Source organism: Physeter macrocephalus, chromosome 16 (assembly GCF_002837175.3).
Source record: "Physeter macrocephalus isolate SW-GA chromosome 16, ASM283717v5, whole genome shotgun sequence".
Taxonomy (NCBI): domain Eukaryota; kingdom Metazoa; phylum Chordata; class Mammalia; order Artiodactyla; family Physeteridae; genus Physeter; species Physeter macrocephalus.
Genome location: NC_041229.1, coordinates 56,196,108 through 56,220,027, shown reverse-complemented (window position 1 = coordinate 56,220,027; position 23,920 = coordinate 56,196,108). Strand labels below are relative to the sequence as shown.

Sequence of the window (23,920 nt, the reverse complement as noted above, 5' to 3'; positions counted from 1 at the left end):
AAATAACCTAAATACCTAGAAGTAAGGGAGTAGTAACATGGATATTTAATAATTAAGTAAATTGTGGTTTATCTGTAAAATTGAATATAACTATTAATATATTTACAAGGATTTTTTAATGGCATGAGAAATGCTTATGAAGAAATATGCTGTATAAATGCATTATTAGCTCTATCATGTGAAAAAGAATCCATAGATAAAATGCTCAAAGAAAATATACTTAAAGGTTGACAATGGTTATTGCTAGTTGGTGAGATTGTAGGTGATTTCCTCTATTTTTTACACTTTTTTTGATATTTTCTAATTTTTCCAACATGAGAATGTATTTTATTTATTTATTTATTTATTTATTTTTTGCGGTATGCGGGCCTCTCACTGTTGTGGCCTCTCCCGTTGCGGAGCTCAGGCTCCGGACGCACAGGCTCAGCGGCCATGGCGCACGGACCTAGCCGCTCCGCGGCATGTGGGATCTTCCCGGACTGAGGCACGAACCCGTGTCTCCTGCATTGGCAGGCGGACTCTCAACCACTGCACCACCAGGGAAGCCCGAGAATGTATTTTAAAGAGAGATTTATTAAGACTTAACTCACATACCACACAGTTCCACTATTTAGACCATTTAGTGTACAATTTAAAGTACACAATTGAGAGTTTCCTGGTGGCGCAGTGGTTAAGAATCCGCCTGCCAATGCAGCGGACACCGGTTCGAGCCCTGGTTCCGGAAGATCCCACATGCCATGGAGCGACTAACCCCGTGAGCCACAACTACTGAGCCTGTGCGCTAGAGCCCGCGAGCCATAACTACTGAGCCCACGTGCCACAACTACTGAAGCCTGCACGCTTAGAGCCCATGCTCCGCAACAAGAGAAGCAACCACAATGAGAAGCCCCCGCACCGTGACAAAGAGTAGCCCTTGGTCACCGCAACTAGAGAAAGCCCGCGCACAGCAAAAAAGATCCAAAACAGCCAAAAATAAAAATAAATTAATTAATTTAGAAAAAGTATACAATTCATTTTTTTGGTTGTTGCATATTTACAGAGTTGTGCAACCATTGCCACAAACTAATTTTAGAACACTTTCCTCATCCCCAAAGAAACCAGTGTGTACCCACTGGCAGTCACTCTGCATTCCTATCCCCTCTCTCAGCCAACAACTGATTTATTTTCTATTCTATAGATTTGCCTGCTCTGGATGTTTTGTATAAACAGAATCATACAATATGTACCCTTTAGTTTTTGACATCTTTGATGAAGCATAGTTTTCTAGGCTCTTCCACGTTGTAACATGTATCAGTATTTCATTTCTTTTTATTGTCAAATAATATTCCATTGTATGGATATTCCACATTTTATTAATTCATTTATCAGTTGATGGAATTTGCTTTGTTTCCACTCTTTGGCTATTGAGAGTAATGCTGCTATGAACATCCTTGTACAATTTTTTGTGGACATATGTTTTCAAGTCTTTTGAAGTAGAATTTTATATATATATATATATATATATATATATATACCTAAAAGTAGAATTGTTAGGTCATATGGTAACTCCACTTAGCATTTTAAGGAACTGTTTTTCAAAGTGGCTGCATCATTTTACATACCAGCAATGTGTGAGTGTTCTAATTTCTCCATATCTTTGTTAACAATTGTTAATGTTTTTCTATTATTTATTTATTTATTTGGCTGCACCTGGTCTTAGTTGCAGCACGCAGGATCTTCATTGCGGCGTGGGGAGTCTTTAGTTGCGGCACGTGGGAACTTTAGTTGTAGCATGTGAACTCTTAATTGCGGCATGTGGGATCTAGTTCTCTGACCAGGGATCAAACTGGGGGCCCCTGCATTGGGAGTGCAGAGCCTTAGCCACTGGACCACGAGGGAAGTCCCATATTGTTTGTCTTTTTGATTATAGCCATCTTAGTGTGTGTGAAGTAGCATCTGATTGTGGGTTATTTTTTTTGAATTTTAATTATTTTTTATACAGCAGGTTCTTATTAGTTGTCTATTTTATACATATTAGTGTATATATGTCAATCTCAATCTCCCAATTCATTCCCCCGCCCCCCCCCCCACTTTCCCCGCTTGGTGTCCAAACGTTTGTTCTCTACATCTGTGCCTCTATTTCTGCCTTACAAACAGGTCCATCTGTACGATTTTTCTAGATTTCACATATATGCGTTAATATACAATATTTGTTCTTCTCTTTCTGACTTACTTCACTCTGTATGACAGTCTCTAGGTCCATCCACGTCTCTGATTGTGGTTTTGATTTGCATTTCTAGTATGGCAAACATGAACATCTTTTCATGTGATTATAGGCCACTTGTATATCTTGCTTGGGGAAATGTCTATTCAGTTGCTTTCCCCATTTTTTGGGGTTATTTTTCTTTTTTTGAGTTGTAGGAGTTCTTTATGTATTCAGAATATGTCTCTTATCATATATATGATTTGCAAATGTTTTCTCCTATTTTTGGTATCATTTGTATCAAAAGTTTTAAATTTTGTTGAAGTCCAGTTTATCTATTTTTTCTTTTGTCACCTGTGTTTTTGGTATTTTATAAAAGAAACTATTGTCTAACCCTAGGTTACACAATAGATTTACTTTTATATAAACTTCTAAGAGTTTATAGTTTTAGCTCTTACATGTAAGTCTGTGATCCATTTTGAGTTAAATTTTGTTTATTATGGCAGGAAGCAATCTAATTTCATTCTTTTGCATATTGATATCCAGTTGTCACAGTACCAGTTGTTGAAAAGACTGTTCGTTCCCCTGACATCTTTGTTGAGAATCAACTGACCATAAATTTACAGTTTTTATTTCTGGAGTCTCAATTCTATTCCATTGATCTACATGTTTATCCTCATGCCAGTACTACACTGTCTTGATTAGTGTAGGTTTGTATTAAGTGTTGAAATCGGGAAGTGTAAGTCCTCCAATTTTGTTCTTTTTCGAGATAGTTTTGGCTGTTCTGGGCTCCTTACATTTCCATGCATTGCATTTATACTGGGAGGGGGGAGTTTTTTAGAAAAGAGAGAAAGGAGGACAGACATTGCTGAAGGACCTATGAAATACATTTGTGTTTTCTGAGTGATACCACTGCAGTGCACCTTTTGCCTTGGTGAGAAAAATTAATTTTTCTCCTCTAAATTTTGTCCTGGTCATGGTAGGTCCCACCTCCCTGTAACTGTTGATGTGACAAGGTATTGATTTAGCCAAGGCCTCATCCCTGCTTTGAGTCATTTGGCTGAGTTAGGGGTTCTTTCCACATAAGGGCTCCCACAAAACCCTAATTTTTGCTTTACTCCTAGCAAGTACTATCACAGTCTACGCTTGTGGTCTCTACAGTTTTTATTGCAATCTCATCAGCAAATCACTTTTAGTATGTATTTCTGCATATTCATTATGAGTATACAAATATATGTATACTTATTCATTTATAAATTATATACACTTATGATTAATATACATATTAAGAATACACATGAGACAGAAATTTTAGAGGACAAGATAAAAAATGACTAGAAATAGAAGTTTTCCCACACCTCAATTTTATTAATTTCTCCAGAGACTGCCATCTTGAATCTTTACTGTTTACCTCGTGTTCCTAGCACTCAGCCAACGGCAGGGTACATAGCAGAAGCTCAATGTCTGCTGTTTAAAAGAAAAATTTCGATATCCTACTCTTTCTATTAAAACACAGCCTCTATTCCTAGGTTTTGCACCCTGCAAGTAAAGGTTCTGCCTCTGTCATCCAGTAGGGTCACTTTGTAGAGAGGCTGTGAGTGCCTCATCTCTCTTTTTTTACCTTCAATTACACCTTAATTGACTGATTTCTTTAGAAAATAGCAGTGTGTCATCCTTAACTATACTCTTCATTTCAAACTGCTTGGTCAGGCGGAGTCCTGGGTGTTAGGACCATAAAGAATGGAAATCAAACTTTCAGATCAGGATGTATCTATCACTGGAGGAGGTGAACAAAGGTCAAGGGAAGCTCAATGTCTGCTGTTTAAAAGAAAAATTTCGATATCCTACTCTTTCTATTAAAACACAGCCTCTATTCCTAGGTTTTGCACCCTGCAAGTAAAGGTTCTGCCTCTGTCATCCAGTAGGGTCACTTTGTAGAGAGGCTGTGAGTGCCTCATCTCTCTTTTTTTACCTTCAATTACACCTTAATTGACTGATTTCTTTACAAAATAGCAGTGTGTCATCCTTAACTATACTCTTCATTTCAAACTGCTTGGTCAGGCGGAGTCCTGGGTGTTAGGACCATAAAGAATGGAAATCAAACTTTCAGATCAGGATGTATCTATCACTGGAGGAGGTGAACAAAGGTCAAGGGAACTCTTGGGGGTGAGAGTCAGGGAGGGTTTCAGGAAGTTGGATTCTAAAGGACCAGTGGAAATTAGCTAAATGGAGGAGAGAGGAAGGCAGGCAGTCCCAGCTGAACTGCAGGAGCAAAGGCAGGAAGATGGGAGTGGACCCTGCACATTCTGAGCTAGGGAAGAGTTTGGTGTAGCTGAACACAAGGTGCAGGGGGCGGTTGCATTTGTGTTTTAAAAAGATCCTTCCAGCAGCTCTGTGAAGTATTAGGGTCTTGAGGCTAGTGGTAGGGGAGGCTGTTGGTTGCCTGAAGAGTAGGACACAATTATAGATTGCCATAAGGTAGACACTTCTGGGCTTGGAAGCCCAAACGGAAGCAGGTAAACTGCTTTAGTGCTCTGGCTGCACTGTTTTTTTGGATCCCTAAGTCCCCCCCTCCCCCTTCTTTTTGCTCGGTCCGGGGTTTGTTGCCCTTTCCCTTTGTTCCCAGGTGACACTTACACCTTTATCAGAAAATTATTATTTCCTGGGAGTCCCCAGCGGGAATGGGAGTATTCGGCTTCTGAGCTCCTCTTCAGGCCTGCTGCCGAAGAAAGACACTGAAGTGCGTCTCTGCACTGGTTTCATCAAGCCAGGGCTTGATTGAAGCCTTCATCCCACCCCCGCCGCAGTAAAATCAACCCCCCGCCCCCCCCTCCCCCCCTGCACACACACAGAAGCTCAAGCATCCAGATAGAAAACAGCCTCGGGGATGTCAGGAACGCCCAACCCACAGTCAAGGGCGTGTCGAGGCGGGGCCGGTGGCCCAGCTCACACCCCTTTCCTGGGAAGGAGGGGGCAGGGCAGTCCCGGCGCCCTCCGGCTGGGCCCTGCGCCGGCCGCGGTGGGCGGGGTCTCCGGCCGGGCGGGTCTCTGACGACACCGGGCCCCGCCCCTCGGGGAGGGAGAGCGGGTGGAGCGCAAGGCTAGCGCGCCAGCAGGGCCAGAGCCGGCCTGGGAACCCGCGGAACCGAGCGCAACGAGCGGAGCGCCTGGGCGGCGGCGCACGCTATGGCTCCGGCTGGAGACCGCGAGGGCTACTGGGGCCCCACGACCTCCACGCTGGACTGGTGCGAGGAGAACTACGCGGTGACCTGGTACATCGCCGAGTTCTGTGAGTGCGGGTGCCGGCCTGAGGCGGGAGGGAGGGCGCCGGTCTGAAGGGGGGAGACGCCGCGTGAGGAAGGGAGAGGGCGGACCTGGCCGCCGGGGGAGGCACGGGGCCTGGCCGGGGGAGGTGGCGTGGGGAGACCGGGCCAGGGGACAGGAACAGGAATGCTGCGGAGGAAGGCAGCAGCTAGGGGAATCCAGTGTGGCGGGTGAGAAAGGCCGGTCTGGACGGGTTGAGGGGGGCCTCGAGGTTGGGGGGGCGGAAGAGATGTGGAGAGCCCCTGCTGGACCTTAGGGGAAGCCTGAGGGGCAGGGTTGGGAATGGGGATTTCGCTGCCTGAGGGGCAAGTGGGGGCAGCCCGAGTGGAGCTTGGGACAGTGGGGGACTCTGCTCATTTGAATGAGGGCCCGGGACACCTGCTCCTAGTGTTGCTGCCACCACCTTCATCGCAAGGGCACAGAAGAAGGGAACAGGTCCTAGCTCAGTCTTCCCCCAAATACGTGAAAACGCGGTCTTTCCCTTCCTTGTTCTCTGTTCCTGTGAGTCCTCCTTCGGTCACCTCCAGGGAACGGTTTTCCAGGTCTCAGATACCGACCCCCAACCTTTAGCCCCCAGCCCAGTCTCACCCAGGATATCTTCGGGTACCAGCGATCACCTCCTTTCTGAGTACGATCATTCATCTATCTCCTTGCACCAGGAGTAGATAGCAGCATCTAGTCTGTACCTTCCGGCTTGTGCCAGGTTCCTAAGAGCACAAGGGATCAAGTCCCTACTCCACTCTGCCTCCTCTCCGACTACCTGACGAAGGTTAAGGTTCTTCTGAGGACGCTACTTCCACTGATTACACCTTCTGAGGACTTGGGGAAGAATCCTCCTCCAGCTGCTGCCCCTGACTGGCCCCTTGGGGTGGTGTGTGTGTGTGTGGTGTGTGTGTGTGTGGGTGTGTGTGTGTGTGTGTGTGTGTATGTGTGTGGTGTGTGTGTGTGTGTGTATATTTCCCCAGATGATTGTTCCTTAGGAACAGGAAAAATCTGCCACTTCTTTTTCTGTAGTTTACTGTGGTCTAGTTTTGAGAGCACAGCATTTGATCCTTCTTCAGGTACCTGCTTCTGGCAAGGTACAGAGAATATTTTTTGGCTCACTATTACTGCCTTCTTTTAATTGGCTCAACTTTCTCAGGACATGAAGCAAAACTCTTTTTTAACTAACCTTCCCATTGTTGGGTCTTTGTCCCAGACATGTGTTTGGCTTTGTAGGAAAGAGGCAAGACTTTCATGCCAGCTGATCCTACTTTATTGCATTCCCAGTAATTGGCTAGGATTAAAAAAAAAAAAAAGAGAACTCTTGGTAGTTTTTAAGACTTTTAGTACTATTCCCTTTAAACTGTGATTTAGGCTGAGTTACTTTTCCTGAACCACTAGCTTAAATTAATAATTTTTATATAATAATGGATGAATATGGGCAAAGGGGTCATTCGTAGGTAGTATAATTACTCGGCAGCTCAAATGTTGGCAAAGGAAGTGCTTTACCAATTTGCTGTTAGATCACGTTGGCAAGCCCATACATGGTCCAGAGGAGGTCCATGAGAGAAGGGACTTAAAATTGTGCTTTCTGAACTAGAAATTTGTAATGTGGGAAAGTGAAACTCAGGGTTCTTAAAATGTTGAATGGGCTGTGATATAGAGCAGTTAAGCTTTCTGTATTTCTCTAGAATATGGAATTAGAGGCTATGGGTGGAAACTGCCTGTAAGGGGAGAGATTTTGCTTCAACGTAAGGAAAATTTTAAAGTTATAATCATTGAATGGGTTGATTTGAGAGGTAGAGGGCTTTCTGTCACTGGAAGTGTTCAAACAGACCTTGCTCAACTAACTCACATGGATATTTTAGGGGGAATTAATTGTTTGGTAGAGAAAACGGGTTGGTTTTAGTTGGCCTTTAGGTCCTTCGCAGCTTTATGGGTTGATATAGGTAATAATGACTCTTAGTTTAGAATGAAGGATTAGAATCAAAAGAGAAAACTGACAGTTAAGTCATGTGAGTTATGAGACAGCAAGATACTTCTGTTCTGACAGATAGCTCTGAGAATTGGGAAATGCCTTTAGTTTTTAATGACCTCAGAAGAGGAAACTCTGAGCAGCCGGCAGGGAGGGTTTTGACATAGGAATCAGGGGTTGCAAGAACAGGTTGAGTGAGTGTTTGCACTTGTACCTTGGGAGAAAATGATCTGGAGGAGGTTGAGGTCAACCTTCTCACCCAGCAAGTGGTGTGTGTCTATCATATCTTTGAGTAAGAGACTTGATCTTTGAAAAATAGGCTGATTAATAATGTGTTTAAAACAAATGCAACTTTATCATCATTATAATATTTACAATAATGATAGAAATATTCAGGATAATAATAATGGTGATAATAGCTATATCTAAGTGCTTACTATGTACCACACTTTGCTAAGCACTTCATATATCTTATCTTTTTTGATATTTACCATAATTCCAAAAAGAAGGCATTATTATCCTTATTTCACAGATTAGGAAATTGAAACTCTAACAAGTAATTTATCTAAGGTTGCAAAAAGTAGGGTAGAGGTAGTATTCAAGTTGAGGTCTGACTGTAAAGCTACTATACCATGTTACTTCTATCACACATTCATTGTTTTGCCGCTGCCTGCAGGGCATGAGGACAAGCATGAAGTAGTATACTATCACAGATGACAAATTGAATAACTATTCAGGAAGCCTATCTTTCAGCATTGGGGTGTGTGTGTTTTGGGTAATCTAAGGACAAGTTTGGGGAATTGCATGTAAAGATGGCAACAGTTCTCAGTCACTGAAAAACCTGAAACGCTGTCTTCTTAACGTCATCCAAGATGAGCTCATATTCCTTTTTTGTTTGGGTGGATTGTAAGAATCAGGGAAAAAGGTAGCCAGTTTCTCTTCAGTTGTGAAATACTAAGTGCCTTGATGTGCCAGAAGTTACAGGTACTTTGCATGGTAGTATGGGACAATACAAATGACCATGCAGGTTAAAACCTGGCAAAGTAATCTTCATAATCAATGAGAAAAGTTATGAGTACTCCATGACTTTACACATTTTTGTCAAACATTGTAAATCCTCTTATTGTTAGTCATAAATATATGGAGAAATGAAAAAAATTTTAAAACTAATATTTATTTAGTACACTGTAATTTAAAACAATAAAAACATTGAGAATTAAAATGTGTTATTTCTTTGTAGAAGAACTTATCTAGAGTAATTTGAGTAGTACTTGCCTTCTTGTCATGTAACTTATGATATGGAATGAGTATTTTTTTCTATGCCTTGGTGGATTGTCATGCTCCTTTCTAACTTTGGATCAGGTTCCAACATTTCATTCTTTGCACTTTCAATATTGTGAAATATTTCTGAGAGTTCCTTTAATGCAGAGTTTTTGCTGGTGTCACTTCTGTTCCATCTTCATCCTTTTCTCACAACCACTTTCTTCATTTGTATCGATAAGTTTGCCTTCACTAAGTTCCTCTGGCTGCATATCTAGTCTCTCGAATGGCAACAGGGTCAACATTGTCATGGTCAGTTATTTCTTCTATAACTCCGTTTATGTTTGATTGGGATTTTATTTCCAACACTATTACTTTTTAAAAAAATTTTATTTTATTGAAGTATAGTTGACTTACAATGTTGTATTAATTTCTACTGTAAAGCAAAGTGATTTGGTTATACATATATACATTCTTTTTCATATTCTTTTCCTTCATGGTTTATCACAGGGTATTGAATATAGTTCCCTGTGCTGTACAGTAGGACCTTGTTGTTTATCCATTCTCTATGTAATAGTTTGCATCTACTAATCCCAAACTTCCAATCCATCCCTCTCCCACCCCCTTAACACTATTACTTCTTGTTTCTTTGCTGCACTTTCATCATTGTTGGCCTGTTCCACCTTTCAATTATCCATTTTTGTAACATGTCACATACATTCATCACCAGGAGACAAGGAGGCAACTCAGCTACATACTTTGCCGTCTGTACATGAACTGAATAACGGATGTACAGTGACTAAACACCAACAGACTTTGCCCTGGTCTTTTATCTATAGTTAGAAATTTAGGCAGAGAGATATTTTTCTGTCAGCACTTTGAAGATATTATTCCATTGTATCCTGGCTTTTACTCTTACTGATGAGGAGTCCACCAACGGCCTAATTGTTGTTCCTTTGCAATTTATTTTGTCAAATCCACCAACAAACTTTAAAAGAAGTGACTTGGTTAGTCACCGATCGTGATGTGCTTCTATTATTTACATAGTCATTTGTGGGTTGAAGATCTAGTAGTGAAGTTTGTACTGTATTCAGTTATTCACAGTTAATATACTATGGTAACTGAAATTTGAATTGTGTTGTTGGGGAATCGATATTGTTTAACGAAACTGTGGTAACTGAAATTTGTGCATATTAGAACTCTGCAAAGTGAAGACTGCTTGTGTATTTCTAATCCTAGTAACATTCCTAGTAAGTAGGTGGTGTTATCCCCATTTTATAGGTGAGGGAACTGAGTCTTAGAGAAGTTAAGTCACTTGCTCAGTGTCATACAGCTATTAAGTGGCAGAAATGGTATTCAAATATAGGTCTGGCAACTCTTTCTACCAAGAAACACTGTCACAGGAAGTGGAATTTCAGGTGCTGTCGTTTTTATGGAAGAAGTATTTCCTAAAGGGAAGCAGAAGGGAATTCTGTGTTTTAATTATGGCCTCAAGGGAGAATTACCTGGTTAAATTTTTTTTCAGAATGTTTAATTTATTCAGAAAATATTTATTGAAAACTTATTTTGTCATTGACTTAAAATACAAAACTATACAAAGACTGTCTCTCTGTTCAAGGTAGCTAATAAGCCAGTAGAGGTATGAACAGATAAGTTCAAATAGGCATTTCCTACTTTCAAGGGAAATGCATTCCTAAAAATGTATTTGAAAGAAGAATGTTTAAAATTTGATATATTATAAAGGAGGGTTTATTTATCAGAAAGCTAAAAAATATTTTTAAATCCTAATTATGGGTTTCATAGGAGCTACTTCAGTCTGAGGGGGTAACCTGGCTAGTAAGACTTTCATGGATGGGGAGAATGGATGGTAACTTCTGGTAGGACCATCTAGCTATCTCCCTTTTGTCCTTGGGCTAGGATGATTCAAGCTAGGTAGGTGTTGTCTCTTCTCACAGGTTTGCTGCCCCTCTCATCCTATTCATAGGAATTGGGCAGAAGGGAAGCAGGGCAACCCTCAGTCTTTACACCTTTATGATGGGATTTGCTTGGATGGGATAAAGGAGTCTGTCCTTCATTGCCAGTGCAGCACAAGACTAGAGAGGCTTTAATCAGCTGCCCCTGCCGTACACATATGCCACTCAAGGCATCTAGCTGCTTGTACCTCCTTGCACCCTTTTCCTTTCGTTTTTTCAAGCCCCTTCCCACTATCTTCTCTGAATAGTAGCCTCAAGGAAGTGAGCGTGCTTCAGGCTTCTTTTGGCCATGGGGTTCTGTGGGCTGGTGGAGTGACATCCTGTCACCTTAAGGAAGATAGTCTTTTTCCTGAGGGTTATTGATGAGCAAGCATCACTGCCTCTGACTCATAGCTCAGAAACACCATAAGTCCTCTGAAGAATGAAGGCCAAATGAAGGGTCAAATTTCATGTACCAAAGGGTTTAGATTTAATTTATACAGTCAGAGACTGCCAGTAAATTGTTCCGGGTGCTGTGATGGACATATGTATATGGTACTTTGGAATGTAAGGAAGGGGTGCTTATTAAAAACTTAAAGCATAAAGGCTTTACAGTGTTAGTGCTGGAAGAACTGCCATACCAGCTAGGTAGCTGGTTGTTTGTTTGTGTATTTATTTATTTATTAATCATTGTGGAAAAACACATATAACATAAAATTTACCGTCTTAACCATTTTTCAGTGTACAGCTCTGTAGTGTTAAGTACACTGACACTGTTGTGCAACCAATCTCCAGAACTCTTTCATCTTGTAAAACTGAAACTCCATTTCCATTTAACAACTCCGTATTCCCTCCTCCCCCGCAGACCCTGGCAACCAATCTTCTGCTTTTTGTCTCTATGAATTTATATAAGTGGAATCAACAGTGGGTTTTTTTTGTTTTTTTGTTTTTTTTTTTGGTGACTGGCTTATTTCACTTAGCTTAATGTCCTTATGTAGCATTTTGTAGCATGTGTTAGAATGTCCTTCTTTCCAAAGGCTGAATAATATTTCATTATATGTATACACTACATTTTGCTTATCCATTCATCCATTGATGGACACATGGGTTGCTTCCACCTCTTGGTTGTAGTGAATAGTGAGGCTGTGACGTGGATGTACAAATATCTCTTCAACCCAAAAGTGGAATTTCTGGATCATATGGTGACATAGTGTCTATTTTAACTTTTTCATTAGAAAGAAGCATTTTATTATTTTCTGTCATGGGCTCCATGAATTTATTATTATTTTTATATAAATTGTAACTTATTATTTCTGCATAAATTATAATTATTAATGTACTTTATCCCCATTTCAAATAATCAGAGGCACATGTGACTGTCAATTAGAGGAGATCTAGTCACTGTTACTACACTGTATTGATCCATATGAGATATATGAGATAAGGTAATGTATTACCTTAATATAGTGATATAATTCTAGTCCAAAGCAAAAAAGCATAATAATTTTATTGCAGCCTTATTTCAGATAAATATGATTTTTGAGATACTGAAAATAGCCAATAGAAATAATAAAAGCTAACATTATGGGACACTATGTGCAAAGCTGTATGTGTATATTATCTTATACAAACCCTTATTATAATTCTTATAACAACTCTTTTAAAGTTTAAGACGGTGAAGTAACTTGCCCTAGGTCAACACTATTAAGTGGCAGAGCCTAAGTGACCCAAGGGCCATTTGATTCTAAAGCTATGCGCTTAACTATCATACTATCTTGCCTCCCTCCGTTACTATTTTTTCAGACCCCAGTGCGTCCAGGGACCTCAGGTTGGTAACTAGTGGTCTAACATTCTCATTTTACATGTAAGGAGAAGGACCTTGAGAGTTGACATGATTTGCTCAAGATTATATTGCCAATTAGTTGTGAAACCTAGACCAGAATCCATATTCAGTAGTTTCTCAGTATGGGAAATAGTAGAGCTGAGGAGGATGATGTCAAATATTGTTGATGTCATATTGTTAATGGGTTACCAGCTCATAGGACTTCCTCACAACAACAAGAGCTCCTAATTAACTTTACCTAACATCTGTAGAGTGCTTTATAGTAGTTCTGCTCGGATTTTAATGTGCACGTGAATTACCTGGAGGTCTTGTTAACATTCATATTCCAGTACAGTAGGTCTGGAATGTGGCCTTAGATTCTGCATTTCTTATAAGGTATCAGATGACTCCAGTGCTGTTGGTCTGGAGATTATACTTGGAGAAGCAAGATTTTATAGTTCAAAAAACACTGTTAATTCTTTTTTTCCTATGGGGTGTAAGTGTTATCACTGTTTGTATGTAAGGAACCAGGTTCAAAAGGATAAGTGACTTGTTCAGGATCACAGGGCTGGTACTGGAACCTAAGTTTCTAACTTGAAAATCAAGTTAGGTGTTGATCACCACCCCCCTCCTCCACCCTGCCCCCAGCAGTAACAGACCAAAAATACTGCATGTGAACCGAAGTTTGAAAATGATTGTTCTGGGTAATGAGCTAAATTGAATTTAAAATTGAACATATTACATTTTCATTTTAGAAACAGTTTTCTTTTCATTTGTTCCCAATACCCAAGTGAAGCTCAAACCAAACTATCTTTTAGACTTTGGTCTATAGTTAGTAATTAGTTGTAAGTGGATCTGCACAGTTCTAGCCTGTTTTGTTCAAGGGTCAACCGTATGTACTGTGTTTTTTCCTATACATACATACCTATGGTAAAATTTAATTTATAAATTAAGTGCAATAAGAGATTAATAACAGCTAATAATAAAATAGAACAGTTATAACAATATACTGTAATAAAAGTTATGTGAATGTGGTCTCTCTCAAAATATCTTATTGTACTGTACTTACCCTTATTGTTGTGATAATCTGAGATGATAAAATGCCTACATGATGAGAAGGTATTGTGACCTAGTGTTAGGCTACTATTAACTTCTGATTATGCAGAGAAGGAGATTCATTTGCTTTGGGTGATCCTGGATCATTGAACCATAATGATGTGGATGGTTGGATGTCAGGAGCAGATGATGTTGATGGTTGAGGATCCTAGGCGGACAGAGCAGGACGGTGCAAGATTCATTATGCTACTCAGAACGGTGCACAGTTAAAACCTTATGAATTGTTTATTTCTGGAATTTTCCATTTAATGTTTTCAGACTGCAGTTGACTATGGGTATTTGAAAGCTTGGAGAGTGAAACCGCAGATTAGGAGAAACTACTGTACTTGAAGGCTAAGTACAGTTTGAAGTCTAATCTTGATTTAGCATTTACCTAGGTCATCCAAGATTTTAACTAGGAAAAATTGTCATTTTGTAGCACATGTTGGAAGAAATGATTTATTTCCTTTATTTTTTTTGGCTGTGCTGTGCAGCATATGGGATCTTAGTTCCCTAACCAGGGATCGAACCCGTGGCCCTTACAGTGGAAGCGCAGAGTCTTAACCACTGGACCACCAGAGAAGTCCCCATTTACTTATTTTAATGGAACAGTAATTGATGTATGGTTAAATAAGGAGAACAAATACCTCAGATTGTAATTTGGGCAACTTTACTAACTGGAATACAGAGAATAGTAAACATTTAAAGTTTTGTCCAGTACACTATTATTTCAGGTTGAAATTTTAAGTTGTTTGTTTGATTTTGGGGTTCTACCCTTGTTCCTTTGCCAACTGTTTCATAGTGGGCAGAAAAAAACACTCACCTGGAGAGTTTTCGGTAGTGCAACAAAGAGTGTTTTACAATAAATAAGTAAGGGCAGCCTCCCTGGTGGCACAGTGGTTGGGAGTCTGCCTGCCAATGCAGGTGACAAGGGTTTGAGCCCTGGTCCGGGAGGATCCCACATGCCGCAGAGCAACTAGGCCCGTGCGCCACAACTACCGAGCCTGCGTTCTGGAGCTGGGGAGCCACAACTACTGAAGCCTGCGCGCCTAGAGCCGGTGCTTGGCAACAAGAGAAGCCACCGCAATGAGAAGCCCGCGCGCCACAGCAAAGAGTAGCCCCCGCTCGCCACAACTGGAGAAAGCCTGCGCGCAGCAACGAAGACCCAACGCAGCCAAAAAAAAAAAAAAAAAAAAAAAGTAAGGGCATGAAGAAACATTTTAGAATCCAGAAAAATGATTGAGCCCAAAAGAGACAGCAAAAGCAGTTTATGGTGACGTGAAACCCTACATGCTTTCCTGTGGGGAAAGTACCAGACATAATGACTTGAAGTCACAATCAGAATCCTCTCTGAACTTTGCTCCATTGAACATTGTGACTTTGGGCAAATCACTTAATCATTCTTTGTACCAGTTTATTTTCTATAAACTGAGAACAATGAATATTTGGTAAGGTTGTGAGAATTAAATGGCATGATACATGTGAAAATGCACAGGGAAGTGCCTGGCAAATACTAGGTGCTCAATAAAAGTCGAATTGGAATCTAGTCAAAATAAGTTTAAAAAATAAATACTGCTTTGTTATAGTTGTGGCCTTCTTATCTGTGATGGTTAGTTTTATGTGTGAACTTGGCTTGGCTATAGTATCCAGTTACTTAATCAAATATTGATCTAGGTATTGCTCTGAAGGAATCTTGTAAATGTGGTTAACACCTACAGTCAGTTGACTTTAAGTGAAGATTACTCTCAATAATGTGAGTGGGCCTCATTTAAACAGTTGAAAGGCCTTAAGAGCAAACACTGAGTTTAGGGATTGGGGTAGGGAAGTTAAACCTTTATTTTGGGAGGTCTCATATCTGACCCCTCACCTTGGTGGACCTCCCCTCCCTTCACCCCTCTTCCCTTTCTTCCTTCTTTGTTTCATTTATTTGAATATTTTGTGAATATACCAGAATTTTTAGATGTTTTCAGTGGAAAGGTCAGTTGGAGTATCTAGTGTGCTGCACAACCTTAACCCAATTGCTTTTGCATCTGCTGTTCCCTTGTCATTTGTAGCTGCATTCCCAGTCAGTGGATACCTCTTTAAACCTTGACTGATTACTCATTACAGAATTAGGTGCTTCTTCTGTTTGCATTTGAAGACTTTCTATTGACTGAAGGATAAAGGCCAAATAGTAAATATGGCATGAAAAGCCCCCTTTTTTAATGAATATTTTCACATGTACAGCAAAGTTAGAAGAATTTTGCAGTGATTATCCATTCACCTATTGCGTAAATCCTACCAATAACATTTTAGTATACAGTACTTATTTTATCATATATTTATTTATTCCTCTATCAATTCATTTTATTTTTTGATACATTTTAAAGTAAATTGCAAACATCTGTATACTTTCCCTCTAAATACTTCGACATACATATCATTAACTAAAGTTCAATTCTCTGTTTTTTTCTTTGGATGTAAAATTTGTATTCAATGTAAATGCACAAATCGTCTGTATTTGCTGAATTTTAAGAAGTGCATTTATATGCATAGCCAAAACCCCTATCAAGATACAGAACTTTACCGTCAAACATGAAAGTTCCTCATGTCCCTTCCCTGTAATTCTCACCTTCACCTTCCCCCTTCTCTCCAGGGCAACTATCTGTTCTGATTTTTTTTTTCACAATACATTAGATTTGTTCATTTTAGGACTGCATGTGAGTAGAATTATATAATATTTACTGTTTGGTGTCAGGCTTCTTTCACTTGCATAGTATTTTTGATATTCATGTTGTTGTATGTGTTGGTAGTTCCTTTTTATTGCCAATTAGTATTCCATTGTATAAATATAACATAGTTTATCTATTTTCCTGTTGATGGACACCTGGCTGTTTTCAGGTTTTTGTAACCATAAAGCTGTGATATACATTCTTGTACAGGTCTTCTTGTGGATATGTATTTTCACTTCTCATAGATAAATACCTAGACATTTAGGTTACTTCCATGTCTTGGCTGTTGTAAATAGTGCTGCTATGAACATTGTGGTAGTTTTTGTCTTTTCTGGATATATGCCCAGGAGTGGGACTCTGGATTATACGGTAACCCTATTTATAGGTTTTTTTTTTTTTTTTTTTTTTTTTTTTTGTGGTATGCGGGCCTCCCTCCGCTGCGGCCTCTCCCGTTGCGGAGCACAGGCTCCGGATGCGCAGGCCCAGCGGCCATGGCTCACGGGCCCAGCCGCTCCGCGGCATGTGGGATCCTCCCAGACAGGGGCGCGAACCCGGTTCCCCTGCATCGGCAGGCGGACGCGCAACCACTGCGCCACCAGGGAAGCCCCTTATAGGTTTTTAAGAAACCTCCGTACTGTTCTCCGCAGTGGCTGCACCAATTTATTTTACATTCCCACCAACAGTGTAGGAGGGTTCCTTTTCCTCCACACCCTCTCCAACATTTATTATTTGTAGACTTTTTGATGATGGCCATTCTGATTTGTGTGAGGTGATGATTCCTCATTGTAGTTTGGATTTGCATTTCTCTAATAATTAGTGATGTTGAGCATCTTTTCATGTGCCTTTTGGCCATCTGTATGTCTTCTTTGGAGAAATACCTATTTAGGTCTTCTGCCCATTTTTTGATTGGGTTGTTTGTTTTTTTGATATTGAGTTGTATGAGCTGTTTATATATTTTGGAAATTAAGTCCTTGTCTGGTGCATCGTTTGCAGATATTTTCTCCCATTCCATAAGTTGTCCCCATGTACACACATGCTTTTTTTTTTTTTTTAACATCTTTATTGGAGTATAACTGTTTTACAATAGTGTGTTAGTTTCTCCTTTACAACAAAATGAATCAGTTATACATATACATATGTTCCCATATCTCTTCCCTCTTGTGTCTCCCTCCCTCCCACCCTCCCTATCCCACCCCTCTCATGGTCACAAAGCACAGAGGTGATCTCCCTGTGCTATGCGGCCGCTTCCCACTAGCTATCTAATTTACATTTGGTAGTGCATATATGTCCCTGCCACTCTCTCACTTCGTCACAGCTTACCCTTCCCCCTCCCCATGTACACATGCTTTTTTAAAGTAGATGTGAGGGCAGTCTGGCTTTGTTGTCTGATATTCTGTTGATCTGTTGATCACTGGAGTTGATTCAATTAGGCTTGCCAATCAAATGGATATTCTTTGTTCTCACTATTCTAGGAATGTCCAATTTAAAGGTTGACAATTGAAGAGAATTATGACCTTGATAAAGGAGGACTATTCTTTGGTTAAGAGCAGCCATCATTGGGTAAACATTTAGCCCCCTATGTGCCCTTCCCTCATCCCATCTTCTTTCTTTTTCTTCAGAGATAACCATTATCCTTAATTTAGTGTTTCATTTCCTAGTCTTTTACCACTTATGCATTCCTAGAAAATACAGTTTAGGTTTGCTTGTTTTACATTTTATGTGAATGGAATTTTACTATATATACGTTCTTCTGCAGCTCGTTTTTTTCACTCAAATTGTGGTCCTTAGTATCATCCATGTTCCTGAGAATTATCTACGTTGATAGGGTTAGGTAGTTCATTTTTTTTTCCTTACTGTTGTTTAGAATTTCACTGTATGAATATATTGATTTATCCATTCTTCAGTCATTGGATGTTTTGTTGTTTCCAGGTGTTTGATGTTACAAATAATGCTATGAACATTCTTGTACATCTTCTGGTACACACAAGTGTAAGAGTGTCTGTATATATTTAGGAGTATAATTATTAGATTGTAGGGCATGCCTATATTCAACTTTTATTAGATCAGAGGTTCTCAGACTTTTTGGTCTTATGACCCCTTTACACATTTAAAATTATTGAGAACCCTGGAGAACTTTGTGAGTTAAGTCTATTGGTATTTACTATATTAGAAGTTAAAATTAGAAACAAATCTTTATTAGTCCATTTAAGATTCGTGTCTATGAGAAATAAGATTTGTCCTACTGTTGAATCAGTAGTTTGTTCCTTTTTATTGATGAGTAGTATTTCACTATATGAATATACTATAGTTAGTTTATCCATTTACCTATTGATGCTAGGACTGTTTCCAGTTTTTGGCTATTAGGAATAAAGCTGCTATGAACAGCTTATACAAGTCTTTTTGTGAACATATATTTTTCATCTTTCTTGGGTAAGTTCATAGAAGTGGAATTACCAGGTCATAGAGTTAGTTTATGTTTAGTTTTTTAAGGGACTGCAAGACTTTTTTCCAAAGTGATGTAACTTTTCATTCTCATCATGGAAATTTTGGGTGCTCCACACACTCAAGGACATTTAGCGTTGCCATGCTTTTTAATTTTATCCATTCTGGAGTGTATATAGTGGCATCTCATTGTGATTTTAATTAGCATTTACTGATAACTAAAGATGCTGAGCACATTTTCATGTGCTTCTTGGACATTCATATATCTTTTTTTGTATATTGTCTTTTCAGATCTTTTGCCCATTAAAAAAAGTTGGGTTGTCTTTTTATTTTTAAAATTAATTAATTAATTTTATTTTTGGCTGCGTTGAGTCTTCGTTGCTGCACGTGGACTTTCTCTAGTTGCGGCAAGCGGGGGCTACTCTTCGTTGCAGTGTGCGGGCTTCTCATTGCGGTGGCTTCTCTTGTTGCGGAGCACAGGCTCTAGGTGCGTGGGCTTCAGTAGTTGTGGCACACGGGCTCAGTAGCTGTGGCTCACGGGCTCTAGAGTGCAGGCTCAGTAGTTGTGGCACACGGGCTAAGTTGCTCCGTGACATGTGGAATCTTCCCGGACCAGGGCTTGAACCCATGTCCCCTGCGTTGGCAGGCGGATTCTCAACCACTGTGCCACCAGGGAAGCCTGGGTTGTCTTTTTTTAAAAAAAATCTTATTTATTTATTTATTTTTATTTTTGTTTTTGTCTGTTGGGTCTTCGTTTCTGTGCGAGGGCTTTCTCTAGTTGTGGCAAGCGGGGGCCACTCTTCATCGCGGTGCGTGGGCCTCTTCACTATCGCGGCCTCTCTTGTTGCGGAGCACAGGCTCCAGATGCGCAGGCTCAGTAGTTGTGGCTCACGGGCCTAGTTGCTCCGCGGCATGTGGGATCTTCCCAGACCAGGGCTCGAAACCGTGTCCCCTGCATTAGCAGGCAGATTCTCAACCAGTGCGCCACCAGGGAAGCCCCCGGGTTGTCTTTTTATTATTGAGTTGCAAGGGTTCCTTATATATTCCGGACATAAGTCCTTTTATCAGATGGATGTTTTGTGACTGTTTTCTCCCTGTCTATGTTTTGTCTATTCATTTTCTAAAAAGTATCTTTTAATGAGAAGAAGTTTAAAATTTTTATGGAGTCTAATTTATCTTTTTTTTATAGTTATTGCTTTTCTTATCCCATTTAAAAACTTTTGTCGACCCTCAGATTATAAAGGTATTGTCCCATATTCTCTTATAGAAGTTTTATAGTTATAGCTTGATATTTAGGTCTATATCCATCTCAAATTCATTGTATATATGGTGTGAGGTAGGGATTGAAGTTTATTTTTTTCTCATATGCATGTCCAGTTGTTACAGCATTATTTGCTGAAAAAACACACTCCCCCCCATTGGATTGCTTTTGCTTCTTTGTCAAAAATCAGTGAGCTGTACATGTAGGTCTGTTTCTGGGCTCTCTGCTCTGTTGATCTATTTGCATATCCTTATGCCATTACCACAGAGTCTTGATATATATAGCTTTATAGTAGACCTTGAAGTCAACTACTATAAATCTTCCAACTTGGTTCTTTTAAAATATTGTTTTGGATATTTAGGTCTTATGCATTTTCATATAAATTTTTGAATCAGCTTGTCTATTATGGTGGTTTTAAAAGTTGTGCACTGGGCTTCCCTAGTGGCGCAGTGGTTGAGAGTCCACCTGCTGATGCAGGGGACACGGGTTCATGCCCCAGTCCGGGAAGATCCCACATGCCGCGGAGCGGCTAGGCCTGTGAGCCATGGCCACTGAGCCTGTGCGTCCGGAGCCTGTGCTCCGCAACAGGAGAGGCCACAGCAGTGAGAGGCCCGCGTACTGGAAAAAAATAATAATAATAAATAAAAGTTGTGCACTTTGCTATTTCTCTGTAGAACTTAATTACCTTCCCCTTGAGTGTGGTCCAAATTTAGTACCTTGCTTCTAATAAAATAAATGAGAAGTAATGTGATGAAACTTTGGATACTAGGTTATAAAAGGCATGACTGCTTCCCTCTTGGCCTCTTTCTTGGGTCACTCACTCTGGGGGAAGACAGCCCTCATGTCATAAAAGGTCTATGTGATGAGGAACTGAGGCCTCCAGCCAACAGACAGGTGAATTAGCCATCTCGAAAGTTGACCTTCCAGCTCCATTTAGGCCTTCAGATGACTTTGGAGCTGGCCAACATTTTGACTGCATCCCCATGAGAGATCCTGAGTCTGAACTGCTTGCATATTTTTGACTCTCAGAAATTATGTGAGATAATAAATGTCTGATGTTTTAAGCTGCTAAGTTTTGAGGTAATCTGTTATATAAAATAGATAATACATCAATTTTTATTTTAAAAGCCTACTGGGATTGTATCATATCTATAAATCATCTTGGGGAAAACAGACATCTTAAAAATATGAGTCTTACAATTCACCATGTTGTATTTCTCCATTTATGTAGGTCTCCTTTAATTTCTCTCAGTAGTTTTCATTGTAGAGGTCTTAAACATCTTGTTAAATTTATTTCTAAGTACTTTATATTTTTTGATGTTCTTATACATTATATTTTTAAAATTTCATTTTTCTCATTGTTTCTCTATTGCTAGCATAGATATTTAAATTGATTTTTGTCATCATCCTTATATCTTCTACCTTTCTAAACTTATTAATTTTTTTGTCACTAAGTAAATAATCATGTAATCTATGAATAGAAAGTTTCGCTTCATCCATTTCAGTAATCTTTATGCATTATTTTTCTTCCCTTATTGTACTGGCTAGGACCTTCCAGTACATTGTTGAGTAGAAGTGATATGAGCAAACAGCTTTGCCTTTTTTATTTTTATTTTTTAATTTAAGGAGGAAAGCATTAAATATTTTATTATTAGATATGATGGGTTTTTTTATTATTAGGTAAGCTGTAGATTTTTTGTAGGACTTCTTGGTTGAGGAAATTCTTTTCTTTTCCTGACTTGCTTGAGTTTTATCATGAGTGGGTATTGAATTTTGTCAAATATTATTCTATATCTATTGAAGTGATTTTGTCCTTTCTGTTAATATGATGAATTCAATTGATTTTTTAATGTTGGACCAACTTTGCTTTCCTGGCCCATTTGGACATGATGTATTAGCATTTCTATCTCTCCATTTCTATCTCTGTCTATGTCCATGTCCATATCCATATCTATATCTATAAATCTATATCTGGGTTTGATTTGCCAATACAGTTGCCCCTTGAACAACATGGGTTTGAATTGTGCAAGTCTACTTATACAGGGATTTTTTTTCAGTGAATATGTGCTACAATACTACATGATCCATGGTTGGTTGAACCCACTGATATGGAGCCCGTGGGTGCAGAGTGCAGACTGTAAAGTTATGCTCAGATTTTCAACTGCTTGGAGGGTTGGCTTCCCTAACCCCAGTGTTGCTCAAGGGTCAACTGTATTTTTGTTAAGGATTTTGTATCTTTGTTCATGAGAGAGACTGGTCTATAATTTTGTTTTCCATTATGTTTCTTTTGTCAGTTTTTTATAGGTTGTATTTTTCAAGAAATTTATTTTATGTAAATTGCTGAATTTTCTGATGTTCTCTTATTGGTCTTTTAATGTCTGTAGACTCTAAGGTGATCTCTGCTCTTTCATTCCTCATATTGGTAATTTGTGTATTCTCTCTTTTTTTGTTGATTATTCATCTTAGTGGTTTATTAAATGTTATTAATCATGTCAGAGATACAACTTCTTGCTATGTTAATTTTCTCTACTTTTTTCTTATTCTTTTTTTCTTTTACTTATTTTTTATTCAATTTATTATTTTTTTAGTTTCATGAGATAGAAGCTTAGAACACTAATTTTAGACCTTATTTTAAAAAATTAGAATCATTTATAGTTATAAATTTCACTTTAGCACTCTATAGCTGCGTGTCAACACATTTTAATATGCTTTATTTCCATTCTTCCTGTGATTTCTTTTACATGATCCATAGATTAAAGAAGAAATCACAGGGGAAGTAGAAATAAGCTATAGGTTATATAGAACTGTGTTGTCTAATTACCAAATATTTGGAATTTGCAAGGTATCTTTTTGTTAGTGATTTCTAGTTTAATTTCATTATGTTCAGAAAACATATTTTTATTTTTTAAAAAAGTATTTATTTATTTATTTATTTAATTTTTGGCTGTGTTGGGTCTTAGTTGCGATGCGCGGGCTTCTGTCTCTGGTTGTGTCACGTGGGCTCTTCGTTGCGGTGCACAGGCTTCTCTAGTCGCAGTGTGCAGGCTCGGTAGCTGCAGTGCATGGGCTTAATTGCCCTGTGGCATGTGGGATCTTAGTTCCCCGACGAGGGATTGAACCCGCGTCCCCTGCATTGGAAGGTGGATTCTTAACCACTGGACCACCACGGAAGTCCCTCAAACATATTTTTAATTTAAATTCTTTTAAACTTATTGGCTTGTGTTATGGCTCTTCACATGTTTTACTTGGTGAATGTTCCACACGGATTTGAAAAGGATATATATTCTGCTGTTTATACATGTAGTATTCTATAATAGTCAGGTCAAATTGGTTGCTGGTGTTGTTCAGGTCTTCTGTATATTTACTGATATTTCTGTCTGTTTCTGTTAATTATTAAGAAGTGTGTTGGAATCACCAATACTATACTACAACTTTAGTAGTATATTTTTCTGTATCTCCTTTCTATTATATGTTTTTATGCTACATTCTTAGGCATATACACTTCAGGATTATCATGTAATCTTGAGGTATTCACCCTTTATCATTATGAAATGTCCTCCTTTTTCTCAGGCAATATCCTATGTTCTGAAGTCTGTTTTGCCTGATAATGTAGCCATTCATCTTTCTTATAATTTGCATTGGCATAGTACTTCTTTTTTATGCTGTTAACTTTAACCTCTCTGTATCTTTACATTTAAAGTGTTTTTCTTGTTGTTGCTTATAGTTGGCTCTCTCTCTCTCTCCCTTTCTTTTCTTTTTTTCTTTCTGGTCTAGTCTGACAGTCTCTGATTTCGTTTTTTTTAATTTTTAAATTTAATTTTATTTATTTTTTTATACAGCAGGTCCTTATTAGTCATCAGTTTTATACACATCAGTGTATACATGTCAATCCCAATTGCCCAATTCATCACACA

At 39.2% G+C, this 23,920-nt stretch overlaps 1 protein-coding gene across 1 annotated transcript in view; it reads left to right on the top strand.

The window, feature by feature from the left end:
- The first annotated feature begins 5,281 nt into the window (after positions 1–5,281).
- ACER3 (alkaline ceramidase 3) overlaps positions 5,282–23,920 on the top strand; it is a 183,527-nt gene continuing 164,888 nt past the window's right edge. The window contains exon 1 of the mRNA XM_024131609.3: positions 5,282–5,471. Within this exon, the coding sequence (XP_023987377.1) occupies positions 5,369–5,471 (103 nt within the window). The 5' untranslated portion in view covers positions 5,282–5,368. The remainder of the gene's footprint in view (positions 5,472–23,920) is intronic.